Here is a 14,438-nt window from a genome sequence, read left to right on the forward strand (position 1 = left end):
AGTTATGAACTAATTTCATCATTTCACCGGACTAAGATCTCGGTCATACAACACCATTACAGTCTGTAATTTACAGTGCATCTTACAGTTACAGACTTACAGTGTTATAAACTTCCAAACAATTCATAAACAGAGAAAAGTAGAAAATTTAATGTTTTCGACACTCTGAAGTCTGAAACTAGAAAGTAACACCATTTGCAGATAAGTACACAGAAGCCAAAATATGTGCACAACTCTTTATTATTGAGTAAAAGATGAAAGAGAGAGGTGTTGTGTGCATTGCAGATGAGAACACTTAACATATAGAGCCAAGAACATGACCAACCCACTTTTTTGTTCTTCTTTCCAAGTTTTTAGTCGACAAGCTTAGCTTTCCGGTAGCTCTCTACTGAATCCGCAAGTGTTTCCTCCAAAGGACGGGAAGTCCAACCCAACTTCTGCAATTTCTCTGAACTCAACTTCACCTTTTCTTCCGCTTCGATGTAACTGACATTGGATAAGTAGAGTTTGGATCAAAGTTAAGGTCTTAAAGATACTCTATACACTGATCTAAAGGTAAGGAAAGTAACAAAAACAATTTATTAAGGCTTAATGGTTTTTACTCAAATCGAGCAGATAGATGTGCTGTTGTTTGCTTACCTCTTTGGGTAGTTGTAATTTGGATAAAGACTCTTCAGCTTCTCAACAACTTCTTGTTCTTTAACCGAGTAGGATGAGCAAATGTATCTACCTTCAGCTTCTGCTTTCTCATAAACCAAGAGTAAAGCTTGAGCCACATCACGCACATCTACCAAATGTCGTTCTTGGTTATCACGTGATTCAAAACCCTCTGCAACACATTCAAGTAAAAAAATCAAGACCAAGTAATATACCAAGTTGCTTTTAACAATCCCAGATGTGATGAGGCTTGTTTATACCTTTAATAAGCTTGAGAAGAACCAGGCTACTAGGATTTACTGTGTGCTGCTGCAGTATAGGTCCCAAGACAAGGGTAGGGCAAATACTGACAAGATCAAGTCCGGTTTGTTTTGCAAATGCAAAAGCTTCACTTTCTGCTCGTGTCTTTGACAGACAATACCAATTCTGCAGAGAGACTAAAGTCAGATTTGAGAAAGAAAGAATGTGTGATTCAACAAGTGAGATCAGGGTTCCAATATGCATTAACCTCAGTTTTCTTGCAAAAATCCTGATCAGACCAACAGGTCTCATCCAACACTTGATTCTTTGACCACAATGGGTTCATGAAAAGTGCAGCTACAGAGGACACATACACAACACGCTTAACATTTGCTTCAATGCATGCCTTAAGCACATTCAGCGTGCCATCCACAGCTGGTGCGATCAATTCTAGCTGCAAAAACACAGTAGAAGCAGAGTGAGCCAGACAACGTAACAACATATAGCCAGTTAATTAGATAGACAGTAGGAATGAAATCCTCTCACCTCAGGATTTGGTACTGAAGATGATGGAACTGGACATGCAACATGGAAGACACCACTGCAGCCTACAATAGCAGATTTAAGAGACCCGTAGTCCAGCAAATCAGCCTTGAAGAGCTTGAGTTTGTCACCAGCTTTATCAAGCTTCTTCAAATGAGCATACTTTTCATTATCTACAACAAGAACCATGTAAAACTCTTCATCAGAACAACAAACAAACTCAAAGGCTAAACCTTTAAGTCCGTAGACAGAAGAGAAACTAACGAATCTAAACTAACGAATTGCAATATTGACCACACTTTTATACTTCCACGAACACACAAGGTGAGCTACAAAGTTTTGGATGATATTCAAATTAAGTAGAGATGGGTGAGGAAAAAAAGGTGGAAACTTTTTAAAAGAGGGATAGAGGAAAAGGGTCGGAGGGGTAGAGAGTACCAGGGTCTCTGACAGTGCCATGGACGAAGTAATCCCTAGAGAGGAGAAGATCGACGACCCACGAACCAAGAAAACCTCCGGCACCGGTTACACAAACCTTCCCTTTCTGCACAACAGCCATTTTCGATCTCTTGATAGTACCGAGAACAGAGCAGAGTCTTAATTTAAAATCGGCCGACGGAGATGGTTTTTGATTTTTCTTCTTCTTCCTTGTCCAAATGCCAGGTGGACTGTTTGACCATCTGCCTCCACACACACACCGACCCCATCTCACAATCTTCCCTTCCCCTGTCATATATTTTGGAATATCGCTATCTTTATTCTTTAGTATATGTTTCCTCATCCACTTCGTTAGTCTTTCTTATGGGTATATTTTTGCTCAACTTCGCTTGTCGTCCATTTAAAACCTTCACATATGTTTTCTGTTGTATAAATGTATTAGAATACGTTAGGCTCTTGTAACAATGTACTAGTGACTGTCTTGAAAGTATTAAAACGAGTTTAAATTTCTCTGGTAATACAAAGAAAACACTATGCAATCCAATGCCGAAAACAAAGTATAAAATGACAAAATCAAAAATTGTGCAACCTTTATATATTTTTAATGGTTGGAATTGATGTTTGCAACAACCAAAATTAAAATTTAATTACTTTTTAATGCTTTTTCCAACCAATAAGTCCAAATGTCTTGTTGGTGGATTATTAGATCGATTAAACGACCTTAATAAGTGAAACCAATCAAAAAAAATTTGTTAACAACAACAAAAACAAAAACAAAAACAAAAACAAAAAAAACTTTTAGTCTTGATTCTACTAACAAAAGCATCATCAATTTCGAGTATTAAAACAACAATTTTACAATCAAAAACACTATGAAATGCTGCAGAGTTAATTGTTATGGACAAATATACAAATGCTACCAATCCAAATTTTTCTTGTTAACTTTTCTGACTTTAATTTTTTTTCAATTTTATTCCACAGGTTTTATTTTTTCTGACTTTAATGTCAAGATTAGGGCTACTCAGCTACATATCCAAAATCCATGGGCTGACTGGCGGTAACAATTTTTTTTTCCGGCCCACAATATAAATTAGATCTCGGCTACGTGGAGAAATCACAACCGCATAATGTCAATCACAAACGAAAACAGACTTAAAACCGTATCGACGACCGGGTTAAGTGTTTGGCAGTGTTCACCAAGCAAATGCGAATCGAAATCAAATCGGCTGCTTTTACTTTCTTACAATTCCCATATCGAAGAATCATCAAAGTTAATCAATCAATTCCTCGGAGAAGAGATACAACAAAAGAACCCTAGACCAGTCGTATTTGGGGAGTCCATCTTCATCAATCAAATCAAATCAAATGGCTAGCAGCTGGAGAAGATCAATTGGGAACGTGAGGTCTTTCATCGGTAACTCCATGGGTGGTCTTAGAGGTGGTCAGAGTGCCGCTTCCTGGGTCGTCGCCGGTACTATTGCTTACTTTCTCTGGATTAAGCCAGCTCAAGATCTTAAAAAAGAACAAGAGGTACCCACAATCTTTTGTTAATTTCACAATCTTATATAATTTATGGGAATGAATCTCTTATCTTTCATTTTTCTGGGTTGTCTCTCTTGTTTAAAACTAGGCTAGAGCAGCTCTTGCAGCAATGGCTGATCCAAATCAGTACGTTGAGAAAAGGAAACCAATTGCTGATCCTCAGGTTTTCGAACGTTCTTCATTTTTTCGATGATGTTTCGTTTTGAATGTTGTTTCGAGTATCAATGGTTTATTAAATGTTATTTGTAGGTTACTGGTTTGATATATGGAAACAAGAACAGATCTGATAAGCCACAAGATTGAGTTTGTTTTTTCTGTAAGTTTGAACATCTCTGGTTGTAAGTTAGCTTCTACTGTTTTTGTCAGGTTCCCTTATAGATGAAAGATCATGTATAGACACTATAGTTGTCACTTACAACAACGAATAAAAGATGGAAACTTTTTTGTTGTTACCCAACCATTTCATGAAGGGTTTTTATATGGCATTGAGTGAGGTTGATAACGGATCTGATACTTCATTTTTTACTGTAAACTTTTTGAAGTTTGCCACGTTTTTTATTTCCATCTGTGAAACTGATGCTGGAAGACTTATACATGTTGTATTAGAATCCTTGCTTACCCTTTTAAATTGGTGAGGTGTATCTAATTACATCATTTCAGGTCCTTGCAATTATTGTGTAGTTGATATGTTCTGTTCTACTATAATTGTGTTATGCCACAAGGATGGGCGATAATTTTCGCGGCATTTTAGGATAGTATGTCCCATTCTTTAGTTTGATTGGAAACGGGAGAATGATCTTCCTGATGCATTTGACAATGGACCTATGTTCTTTTTGTTGAGTATTATGATGAAAATTCGTCCCACTATGCTAGTCGAAAGACTTGTGTGTTTGGAGCAATATGCTTTTAGTGTCCATCATCTTGTGTGTTAATGGAGTCCATCTACTGGATTTTGTATCCATGAGAACCATACGTTTTGCGTTGCAAGTTCTTTGGTAGACCTTTTTAGGATCATGAGTTTGGAATCCAAAAGTTCTTTGTTCATGGATCACTTTGATAGTCGTGTCATTATTTGTCAAACTAGTTAGCAGGTTCATTCCGGGCCAACTCGCTTGACTTTGATATGGGAGAGTTTTCATCTCGAAACTCTAGAATTAAATCTTCCGTATAAGAGGATGAGGAGAAAATGGTGGTGCCAGTTAGATCTTCCAACATCATCATACCATAGACCAAATGAATATCTTTCCATCCAAGAAACAACGCCATATCGCCTAGAAGACTATTAGATTGACGGTGAAGAATGCCTTAACCTTCGTCGTTAACCAAATTAGAATTCATCAAAAAAACTTGTGCAGCCAACAATTTCTCATATTATTCTCAGCAACAGAAATCTACGTAAAAGTTTTGGTTTCTTGTAAGATTTGTAAGTGTATCTGTGATTACTAGAGGATGAAATGTCTCTTTCAAAGAAGATCTAACACCAGCATGAGAAAAATCCAATGTTTAGTATGATTTACTTTTGTTTCATGTCTAGAGTACTAAACAAATTGACTGACCCAGTCAATACTTTAGAAAATTATAAAGACGTACCAAGTTTCTCATCTACAACCCCACTTATCATTTTTTTCCTCATCTTTAACAATGGTCCGACCAATGAGAAAACGACGAAAAAGTCAACACATACGACGCGTTTATGTTGACTAATATAATCCTCGCCGTCTCCTTTGGTCTGAATCTAATGATCCTATGTTTAAATTCAGGAGAAGTTCTTGTGCTCACTTCGAAATCAAAACTACATAACACACTCACAACCATGGCCGCGCGTGCACTCCACTTGCTCTCTATCTCCACCTTACTCCTCCTCTTCTTCGCCACGTCACCGTCGACAGCTCAGCAACCGTACGTGAACAACCACCAGCTCGCCTGCGAGGTCCGCACTTTCGACAACATAACCAACGGATTCACCTGTAACGGCCCAACCTCTTGCCGCTCTTACCTCACTTTCTGGTCTCAACCACCGTACAACACGGCTGACTCAATCGCCAAACTCCTCAACGTCTCCGCCACCGAGATCCAAACAACCAACGACCTCCCCACCATCACCACCACGATCCGTACACGTCAACTAGTCGTCATCCCAGCTAACTGCTCCTGCTCCTCCTCCACCTCCTCATCAGGATTTTACCAGCACAACGCAACTTACAATCTCTCCGGGAACAGAGGAGAAGAGACTTATTTCTCGGTGGCTAACGATACTTACCAAGCTTTATCCACGTGTCAAGCCATGATGTCACAGAACCGTTACGGCGAGAGACAGCTTACCCCCGGATTAAACCTCCTCGTTCCTCTCCGATGTGCTTGCCCCACCGCGAAACAATCCGCCGCCGGATTTAAATACCTCTTGACTTACTTAGTCGCTATGGGAGATAGTATCTCCGTCATCGCCGATATGTTCAACAGCACAACCGCCGGTATAGCCGAAGGTAACGAGCTTAAATCAGAATCAGACACTATCTTCTTCTTCACTCCGATTCTTGTTCCTCTCAGAACCGAACCATCCAAAATCGTTTTATCTCCGTCGCCTCCTCCACCTCCTGTTGCTGCTCCGCCGCCGCAAACAACGCCGGTGGATCCTCCGGGATCTTCTTCTTGTTCTCACAAATGGATTTACATCGGAATCGGAATCGGAGCTGCTGCTTTGCTTCTCTTAATCTCAATTTTAGCTCTCTTCTTCTACAGACGAAAGTCTAAGAAGAAATTAACAACGACGACGGCGACGGCGACGGAACAGAACAAGTTCACTGATTCATCTACCAAACAGTCTCTTCCCACAACGACGAGCCAATGGTCAATTGATTTATCAAACTCATCAGAAGCTTTTGGTTTAAAATCAGCAATCGAGTCTTTAACACTATACAGATTCAACGATCTTCAATCCGCTACTTCTAACTTCAGCGAAGTGAACAGAATCAATGGCTCTGTGTATCGCGCTACGATCAACGGTGACGATGCGGCTGTGAAAGTGATCAAAGGAGATGTCTCTTCCTCTGAGATCAATCTCTTGAAGAAGCTAAACCATTCCAATATCATCCGTCTCTCTGGTTTTTGCATCCGTGAAGGAACCTCGTATCTTGTGTTCGAGTATTCGGAGAATGGATCGATTAGTGATTGGCTTCACTCATCGGATAAGAAGAAGACTCTGACGTGGAAACAGAGAGTTGAGATAGCGAGGGATGTGGCAGAGGCGTTGGATTATCTTCATAACTACGTAACGCCGCCTCATATACATAAGAACTTGGAATCTACAAACGTACTTCTTGATTCTGATTTTAGAGCCAAGGTTTCTAATTTCGGGGTTGCGAGGATTCTTGATGAAGGTGGTGATCTTGATCTTCAGTTGACGAGACATGTTGAAGGAACGCAAGGCTACTTAGCTCCAGAGTATGTGGAGAACGGAGTTATAACTCCGAAACTAGACGTGTTTGCTTTTGGAGTTGTGGTTCTTGAGCTTCTTTCAGGGAGAGAAGCAGTGACGATACACAAGAAGAAGAAAGAAGGCGAAGAGGGAGAAGAGGAAGAAGTGGAGATGTTGTGTAAAAAGATAAACGATGTGCTTGGAGGAGAGAATGTGAGAGAGAAGTTGAAAGAGTTCATGGATCCATCTCTAGGGAATGAGTATCCGTTGGAGCTGGCTTATACCATGGCTCAACTTGCCAAGAGCTGTGTCGCTACTGATCTCAACTCGCGCCCATTGGTATCTGAGGTTCTAACCACGCTCTCGATGATCGTCTCCTCTTCCATTGATTGGGAGCCTTCTCATGACCTTCTACATTCAGGCTCTCTTGGCCACTAGTTCATTTTTTTTTTTGTTCTTAATGTCAATAACTAGTATTTAGATTTTAGATTTTAGATAAGGCCAAATATTTAAGTTAATAGATAAAATAAGGACCACATTGTGAAACAAAGTATAATAAAAAACATATTGTATGATAGAGCAACTTTATTTAGATCTTTGGCATATTTGCTTTAGTAGTGTTTTGTACTTCAGAAAAGTTCATTTTCTTCCAATGACAAGTAGAATCTTACCACTTTCATGTATAATCATAGCCATACCAGAAGGGACAGAGAATTTAGTTTGGTCCTTCTCATGATCTTATATGTTGTATATTCAGAAACTACCTGTGGCTTGCCTAAGAATTGAATCACAGTGACACCAAAGAACCACCTTTGACTTAATTGCTTTTAATAATTAGGAGTATATGTTAGTATTTTATAGAGTTTCAACTACTAGTTACTATCATCGAATGAATCATTGAATGAATCAATGATTTTAAAAACCTTTAGCTAAATCAATTATTGACTTGTGACAAAACCAACGATGTTTCGTATGTCCAAGGTCTTGAGTGACTCTGATTTTTATAAGTTTAATGTACACAACTAATTGAAAAAATAGTACTATTGATTAAAAGTCATTAATGAAATGGAGTAGTAAAAGAGGACAAAACAGAAGGAAAAATGGATACAAGTAAACAGAGAAATAAAACTATACCTTTATAGACAAAATGCTTTATTAGAGAGATTAAGTTATATAGTTGGTGTTCGTGGTCATGAGAAATTCTTCACATCCGTCCCAAGTTTTTTCTGCTCAAACTCTTTAATCGTCTTCACTAGCTTCTTCATGTTGTCGTCATACACATACGGAAGCTTATTGTACAATGTCACTCTCTTCTTGGCTGAATCGGGTAACATTTCTCTGCAAAGCTCCTCATGCACAGTTATGGTGTTGTGGTAATGGTAATAACGGATCTTTGTCTCTGTCTTGTGTAACGTTTTGCCTACTATGTTTTCAGACATGTGAACTCCTGTAGCAAACGCGTTCTTCGCTTGGATCGCGTATTTCCTATCACGCCGAATATTCCTTCTTGAATCCTTAAACAGCAACTTCTCAAATCCCCATTGCCTGAACAAAACAAAACCCCCACAAAAAGTAAGAAACAAGTGTGTTACTTACCATTATGCAGCTTGAATCAATGTGAAAAAACTAATTTCCAGATTCCATCCTAACAAGAAACAAGTGTGTTCCTTTTCACCTTTATATCCAGAAACATCAGATTCGATCCTAATAGTATCATCTATCCTAAAGACAAAACAATGCTCCAAAGTGCTATCACTAATCTTGTAGATTCCAAATTGCATTATAAGTGTTTTTTGAGGCTGAGATTAGTACCTGGGGTAATCTTGAGAGGAGTCGTTTAAGCAAAGAACACTAGACATTGGATTCTGCTCAATCGTAAACTGAGTATTAACCGAGAACTCGTCAAGCACAGATTCAAGTGTATTCCCATGAGGCAAATAGATATACTCATCAACATCAAAGAAGAAGGTCCAATTCGCAGCGTATCGATACCGATGCAAGCAATCATTAACAATAAGAAACTGATTATAATAGTAACCATCATACTGAGACTGATCCCTAATGTCCTGAACCGTAACCCTCCCAGCTCTAATCCACGGCTCAAGAACCTTCCTAACTTCTGGAGACACTCCACCAGCATCATGGAAAACAAAATGCGATCTATCACCAAAGAACCAAGCGTGGTAAGCAATCCACTCTCTCATACGGTAAGCGCTCACGTTACCGTACAGCGACGAGCCACAGTAGAGGTAATCGTATTGATACGGCGGCGAGTATTTAGATTCGTCGTAGATTCCGGGTAATTCCTCTAAGGTAGTGAATCGTTCAAAGAGTTTTGGGGATTCGTTGTAGTAAGCGTTGAGAATGAGTTTACCTCCGGTGTTATCGGAGTTAGGGTTTGAATTGAAAGTGCAATTGACGACGACGACGGTGTAGACTCGTCCGTAGCCCCAATCCGGTAGAATCTTCTGCGCTTTAGCTCGAATCGAGGTTCCGTTGTTTGATACCCACTCGCATTTGTACCATGGCTTCCCGAAGACGTGGATCGGTTTCGATGCGAGTCCGATAACGGAAAACGTCGTTGGACCGCCGCGGTAAGCTCCCATGAGTACGAACAGCGCCGCCGCGTTACCGAAAGGTTGGAAAACTCGTTTGTTTGGATCTGAGGGTTTTGAATCGTATTTCTGAGAAGAAGCAGCTGGAGTTGTTGTTGTTGTTGTGGTTGAGAGGGAGGTGGTGAAATTAGTCTTCGTCGTCTCCGGTGTGGTGGAGAGAGAGGTAGTGAAGTTGGATGAGGAGAGTACGTTGGTTGTGATGACAGCGGAGCAGGGACGAGCGGTGGAGATGAGGTTGTGGTAGTAAGGAGGAAGGTTCCAGATAATCATAACGAGGGAGAGAGCTAGCAATGTAGCAATTAATGGCTTCTTCTCGAAGCAGACTGTGGTGGTTGTTGAGAGAACCGGCGGTAAGACCTCCTTCCTCATGTTTGTTTTTTTTTCCGGCGCCGGTGAGTATAAAACGCACCGTTTCTTCGGTTCGGTTTAATTATTTTTATTTTTTACAAAGTGTGACGACAAGCGTCAGAGAGAAGTGACGAGGAGGGAAGGCTTTGCCGACACGGTGTGTAAAATAAAAAGAGGGACTCGTGGCTGTCTCACATATCATGGTGGTGGAGGTTGTTGGTATACGAGAGTAGGCTTCGATCTCTTTTGAATTACGAAAACGACACTAGACTCTTCTTTGTTTTTAGTATTATTGGTTGGATCGTTGCTGGCTCCTTCTGAATTGACAGCTAATGGACCCAACACCCGTGCCAACTTGGCGTAACGGTGCTTAACTTGATCATTTTTTTTGGCTTTTTGGTTACAAATCGAATCAACGTAAAGATGATGTACTCACTAGTTAAAGAGTTTGTGAATTCCCAAGAAAAGAAGAAAGTTAAAGAGTTTGTAACCTATTTTTATTAAAGGGAATAACTGAAAAAAGGTATCGAACAGTCAAAATTCGAAGTATGGAAGGTGGGGTGGTGGGATAGTGCTTAGAGTATACTAAAATATTTCTATTTAAGACATGATGTTGTTTTTCTTGAGGGGAAACGTACGACGCAAGACTTCTTATTAGTTTTTAGATTTTAGTAGTAGTAAACAAGCAAATGTGTAAAATTAAATGCGAATGCGATTAACATGCATTGAAGACTTGTTTGTTTGTTTTCCCCCGACCCGAACTTAAAACGTCAATAAAGGAGGTCATGTGTGTCACATTCACAAAACTGAATGATATACCATATACAGTATGTAGTATTCTGTAGTATTTTTTATTTTTCATCATTTCATTTTTTTATTTGTTTCTATGAACTATTTTCAAAGATTGTGAGATTAATTATATATATAAAGAGAGAAGAAATATTGTCGGTGGGAGTTGTTACAATCAATTTCAATCAAAGAAGAAGACTTTCTAATCATCGAGTACATTTTGTATGTTTGGTCGAGCTAAGCCTTAAGCGTGTAACGCAATGTATGTGATCATCCCTTGTGCAACCGACAGACAGAGAGAATCTTTGTAGAGGAACTGATTTTAGCTTCCAAGTCAAAAAGTAAAATTATGCTCGTAATTTAAAGAGAAGGTAAAAAAGCCCTTCATCTTCTCTTTATTTTTGGCTTTTCGTTGTTAACGCTATTATCCAAAAATATAATTTAGAAGAAAAAAAGATATACTAGTAAACATTATTTACTCAGGATTATTGTGTTATTACTAAGACTAGGGTAACAATTAGCGGAGTAGTCCGGTTGCAAAAAGATATCAAAATTCACAAACCCGCCGTTCGACCGGGCATGGCAATTTGTGACCATGTACCTTTGTTTACCGTCGTTCTTGAACCGAATCATAGCATACCGTTCTCCTGGCTTGCTCTGCCGCCAAATCTTGGGACCATGAGAGCATACGAAGCCAGCGTTATTTCTTTTCTTCAGATCATACAGTTCGTTGGAGATGACGACATGTGTGACGGTGTTTGGTCTTACCGTATACTCCTCTTTATAATCTTTCTTATGATACGCCCTCAGAGATAAGACAATGGTGGAGAAGTTGGAAATTTGCAGCAAGAGTAGGAGGAGGAGATTCATAAGTAAATACCTGAGGCAAATATGATAAGTAAGCTAACAAGAAGTACAAGTGAGATTGTCCTCTCCGTACTTTCACCTTTTCTAGTTTTTTTATAAACTTTTCTTTCTATGAGAATTATATGTTTTTGGGATAACTATGAGATCATATGTTTATCTATACTGTTAAAAGGGAAGCATTTTTAATTAGTAGACATAAATTAAGAGATTATTACATGAAATACCACTCAAATTAGACTTAATCATCGAGCCAAACAGATACTAAATGAGTTAGGATTAGCAAAAAAATTGGAGCCAAACAGATTATTTAGTATCCCTATATATTAAAAGAGAAACATTTTGGTGAAAAAACTGATGTGTCAGCATTACAGAGCTCAGTGCACCATTTAGCAAAGTCCCCTCAAATTTTCTAATTTAATTACATCTTTGTACCATTGTATTTATTGGCAAAAAAAAAATCCCCATAAACGAAAACCCTAGACATGCCTATCCTCACCTATATATACATTCTTCGAGCATAATAGTCAGAGCAAACAAAAAAGAAATTAAATTGATTGATTCGCTATTTTTGGATAATTTTTCCTATGATACTTTGGAGATTAATATATAACAGGATCTTTTACCAATTGCGAACCTTTACTCGGTAAGTATTCAAAGTTTTATGATGATCAAGTTATCAGTTTAATATCCAACTCCTACATTTGAAAAGGTTTCAAATGCGGTACATCATGAAGCAAATGACCAGACACATAAGATCAAGATTCTGTTTAAGTATTTAACCAAAAGAAACAGTTTACCAAATCCCAGAAAGAAAATCAAAATAACCCATGAAGACTACATAACTACTTCTTTAAGAAATAAAGGATTTCATTTGTATTAATATTTTGGGTTAAGCACGATAATGTATGGATTTTATTATTAATTGTATTTCTTTCGAATAAAATAAATTTAATATATTATTTTTTCTATTCCTCTTAATAGTTAATCAAGTACAAAGTTTTAGTTGGATTTAATATTGACAATATTCAAATCTTTCTATTCATCACATAATTTTTGGCCTCACACCTATAATTATACTGCTAAATATTCTGTTATTTTAAAAATTCACCGTATCACGTAATGTCGGGAACAAATGCATACTAATTAGTTCTAATAAGAAAATATATCTATGGTGATGATTTTGTAAATCAATACTTGTTCATGACATACTTACACATAAATTTGTTGATTGATTCGCTATTTTTGGATAATTTTTCGTATGATACTTTGGAGATTACCAGTATCAATTAAACAGAAAACAAATATTCGATTACTAAGAAACTGCTAAATTCACTAGAAAAAAGGAATAAAATCTGACAGGCCTAACAATTTACTTTTTTCAATTAAGATGATAATAATGTTTTTCTCTTATGATATAGGGGATTATCAATCAAACAGAAAATGAATATTCGATTCCAAATTAACTGCTAAATTCAGTAGAAAAAAGGACGGGAATAATATCATACATGTCTATCAATTTACTATTTTCAATTAAGATGATAATTGCATAATTTCCTAGATTATATATGTAAATGATGTATGATTGATTATTGCAATATTAAACAAATAAGTGCGATTACTCTAATTGAAATTAACGTTTTCCCAAAAAAATCAGGACATAATTAATCAAATATACTACAAACCGAAATAAAATCAAATCGACCTAAGTTAATTCTTTGATTTTCCATTTAAAAAGGAATTTAATTAAATTAAAAACACCCTCACCAGAACTAAAGTAATTGCGCCTAAAAATCCAAAATCATTTACCTAATCTAAGATTTTGGGGGGTATATTAAAACCATGATTTTGGAGAATTTGATGGCATTTTGAAATTTTGGAATTTTGATAGATTTTAGGGAAGTTGATATAATTTATGGTGAAATTCTTTCAAATCCCACCTAAAACCATGAGATTTAGATTTCTGTATTTTTAACTAAACAAATCCTCTCAAATCCTCCTGAATCTCTAAAACTTATTAAAATCTAAATCCACAAATTGTTTTGAATAACAGTTGATTTTAAAGTAGATTTTTAAATCATCAGTTCAATAACAATGGATTTCAGGAGACTTTTTTAAATTCATGATTGAATAACATAGGATTTGTAAATTTTACACAAATCACTTAAATGTCAAGTTGAATACACCCCCTTTGTTTTTCAATCAAAACATTTTACTTGGAGGGAAGTGAAAAAAATATATCTTTTTCTGTTAAGAATCAAACTTATTCAATTTAGCAAGGTAAAAGAAACAAAAAAAATTTGGGATTAAGTTTTGGAAAAATATTGGTTAGATATGAGATATTTCCATATTTTCTTTTTAAAAAATAGATTAATAAAAAAAATCATACCAAATTTGAGTCTTAGAATTTAAATAGATATCCATAACAAATATATTTCCATATTTAAAATCGAATAAAACTCAAAGAAACATTAATTTTAGAGCTTAATTATAGTTCAAACAAATCTCCATAATCAACCATTTAGAATAATAGATACTGAAAACTTTTATATTTATTTTAAATAATAATTTTCTATATATGTAAGTATTTCATATATAATTTCCTAATATATCGGACTATTGTATATCAATGATTTTCTTAATGTCATGGATCGTGACTCTCTTAATGAATCTCAGTTTCTTGCTTTATTTGAACTTAATTTTTTTTTGTTTTTTCACAAGAACTTGTTTGTTTTTGAATCGTCCTATTTTACGAAGAACTTATTTGAACTTAATAAGCGTGATGAAGAAGCTAGAAAGTTATTATACGAAGAAATATCAAGCAAGTATATTTGGGATGGGAAGGATAAAGAATTTTATAGGAGAAAAACAAGAACATTTGCTATAGGGAGAAATTTTGGTTCATAAAATAAATCTAGGTAATAACCCGTGCTATTGCACAGGGTGAAATTTTTGTTTGAGATATTACATTTGTAAATATATTCTTA

General features: G+C 36.8%; 4 protein-coding genes across 4 annotated transcripts; 2 read left to right on the top strand and 2 right to left on the bottom strand.

Moving 5' to 3' along the window:
• Positions 1-2: 2 nt before the first annotated feature.
• On the bottom strand, positions 3-2,439 carry LOC104786204 (cinnamoyl-CoA reductase 1). The gene is made up of 6 exons (XM_010511559.3): positions 1,879-2,439; positions 1,444-1,613; positions 1,166-1,351; positions 918-1,083; positions 640-829; positions 3-486 (listed from the first exon to the last, which is right to left on the bottom strand). The coding sequence occupies exons 1-6, from the start codon at positions 2,219-2,221 to the stop codon at positions 354-356; spliced, it is 1,188 nt and encodes a 395-aa protein (XP_010509861.2). The 5' UTR covers positions 2,222-2,439; the 3' UTR covers positions 3-353.
• A 563-nt stretch (positions 2,440-3,002) lies between these two features.
• LOC104786205 (uncharacterized) lies at positions 3,003-3,872 on the top strand. The gene is made up of 3 exons (XM_010511560.3): positions 3,003-3,408; positions 3,509-3,583; positions 3,670-3,872. Exons 1-3 carry the CDS (start codon positions 3,244-3,246, stop codon positions 3,721-3,723), a joined length of 294 nt encoding a protein of 97 aa, XP_010509862.1. The 5' UTR covers positions 3,003-3,243; the 3' UTR covers positions 3,724-3,872.
• A 971-nt stretch (positions 3,873-4,843) lies between these two features.
• On the top strand, positions 4,844-7,508 carry LOC104786206 (protein LYK5). The gene has a single exon (XM_010511561.3). The coding sequence runs from the start codon at positions 5,114-5,116 to the stop codon at positions 7,271-7,273; it is 2,160 nt and encodes a 719-aa protein (XP_010509863.1). The 5' UTR covers positions 4,844-5,113; the 3' UTR covers positions 7,274-7,508.
• A 353-nt stretch (positions 7,509-7,861) lies between these two features.
• Positions 7,862-10,266, bottom strand: LOC104786207 (galactan beta-1,4-galactosyltransferase GALS1-like). Its single transcript, XM_010511562.3, has 2 exons — positions 8,648-10,266; positions 7,862-8,380 (listed from the first exon to the last, which is right to left on the bottom strand). Exons 1-2 carry the CDS (start codon positions 9,817-9,819, stop codon positions 8,026-8,028), a joined length of 1,527 nt encoding a protein of 508 aa, XP_010509864.2. The 5' UTR covers positions 9,820-10,266; the 3' UTR covers positions 7,862-8,025.
• Between the last annotated feature and the right edge of the window lie 4,172 nt (positions 10,267-14,438).

This window comes from Camelina sativa, chromosome 5 (assembly GCF_030686135.1).
Source record: "Camelina sativa cultivar CO46 ecotype springtype chromosome 5, ASM3068613v1".
In the NCBI taxonomy this organism is placed as follows: domain Eukaryota; kingdom Viridiplantae; phylum Streptophyta; class Magnoliopsida; order Brassicales; family Brassicaceae; genus Camelina; species Camelina sativa.

Excerpts from the sequence above, each read along its gene's own strand:
- LOC104786204 (XM_010511559.3), bottom strand. The coding sequence starts at position 2,221 with ATGAGGAAACATATACTAAAGAATAAAGATAGCGATATTCCAAAATAT. Across the intron at positions 1,084-1,165 it reads ATTTTTGCAAGAAAACTGAG|AATTGGTATTGTCTGTCAAA; the intron begins GTTAATGCATAT and ends GTCTCTCTGCAG. Across the intron at positions 830-917 it reads TCTTCTCAAGCTTATTAAAG|AGGGTTTTGAATCACGTGAT; the intron begins GTATAAACAAGC and ends AATGTGTTGCAG.
- LOC104786206 (XM_010511561.3), top strand. The coding sequence starts at position 5,114 with ATGTTGACTAATATAATCCTCGCCGTCTCCTTTGGTCTGAATCTAATG.
- LOC104786207 (XM_010511562.3), bottom strand. The coding sequence starts at position 9,819 with ATGAGGAAGGAGGTCTTACCGCCGGTTCTCTCAACAACCACCACAGTC. Across the intron at positions 8,381-8,647 it reads TCCTCTCAAGATTACCCCAG|GCAATGGGGATTTGAGAAGT; the intron begins GTACTAATCTCA and ends TGTTTTGTTCAG.
- LOC104786205 (XM_010511560.3), top strand. The coding sequence starts at position 3,244 with ATGGCTAGCAGCTGGAGAAGATCAATTGGGAACGTGAGGTCTTTCATC. Across the intron at positions 3,409-3,508 it reads ATCTTAAAAAAGAACAAGAG|GCTAGAGCAGCTCTTGCAGC; the intron begins GTACCCACAATC and ends GTTTAAAACTAG. Across the intron at positions 3,584-3,669 it reads AACCAATTGCTGATCCTCAG|GTTACTGGTTTGATATATGG; the intron begins GTTTTCGAACGT and ends TGTTATTTGTAG.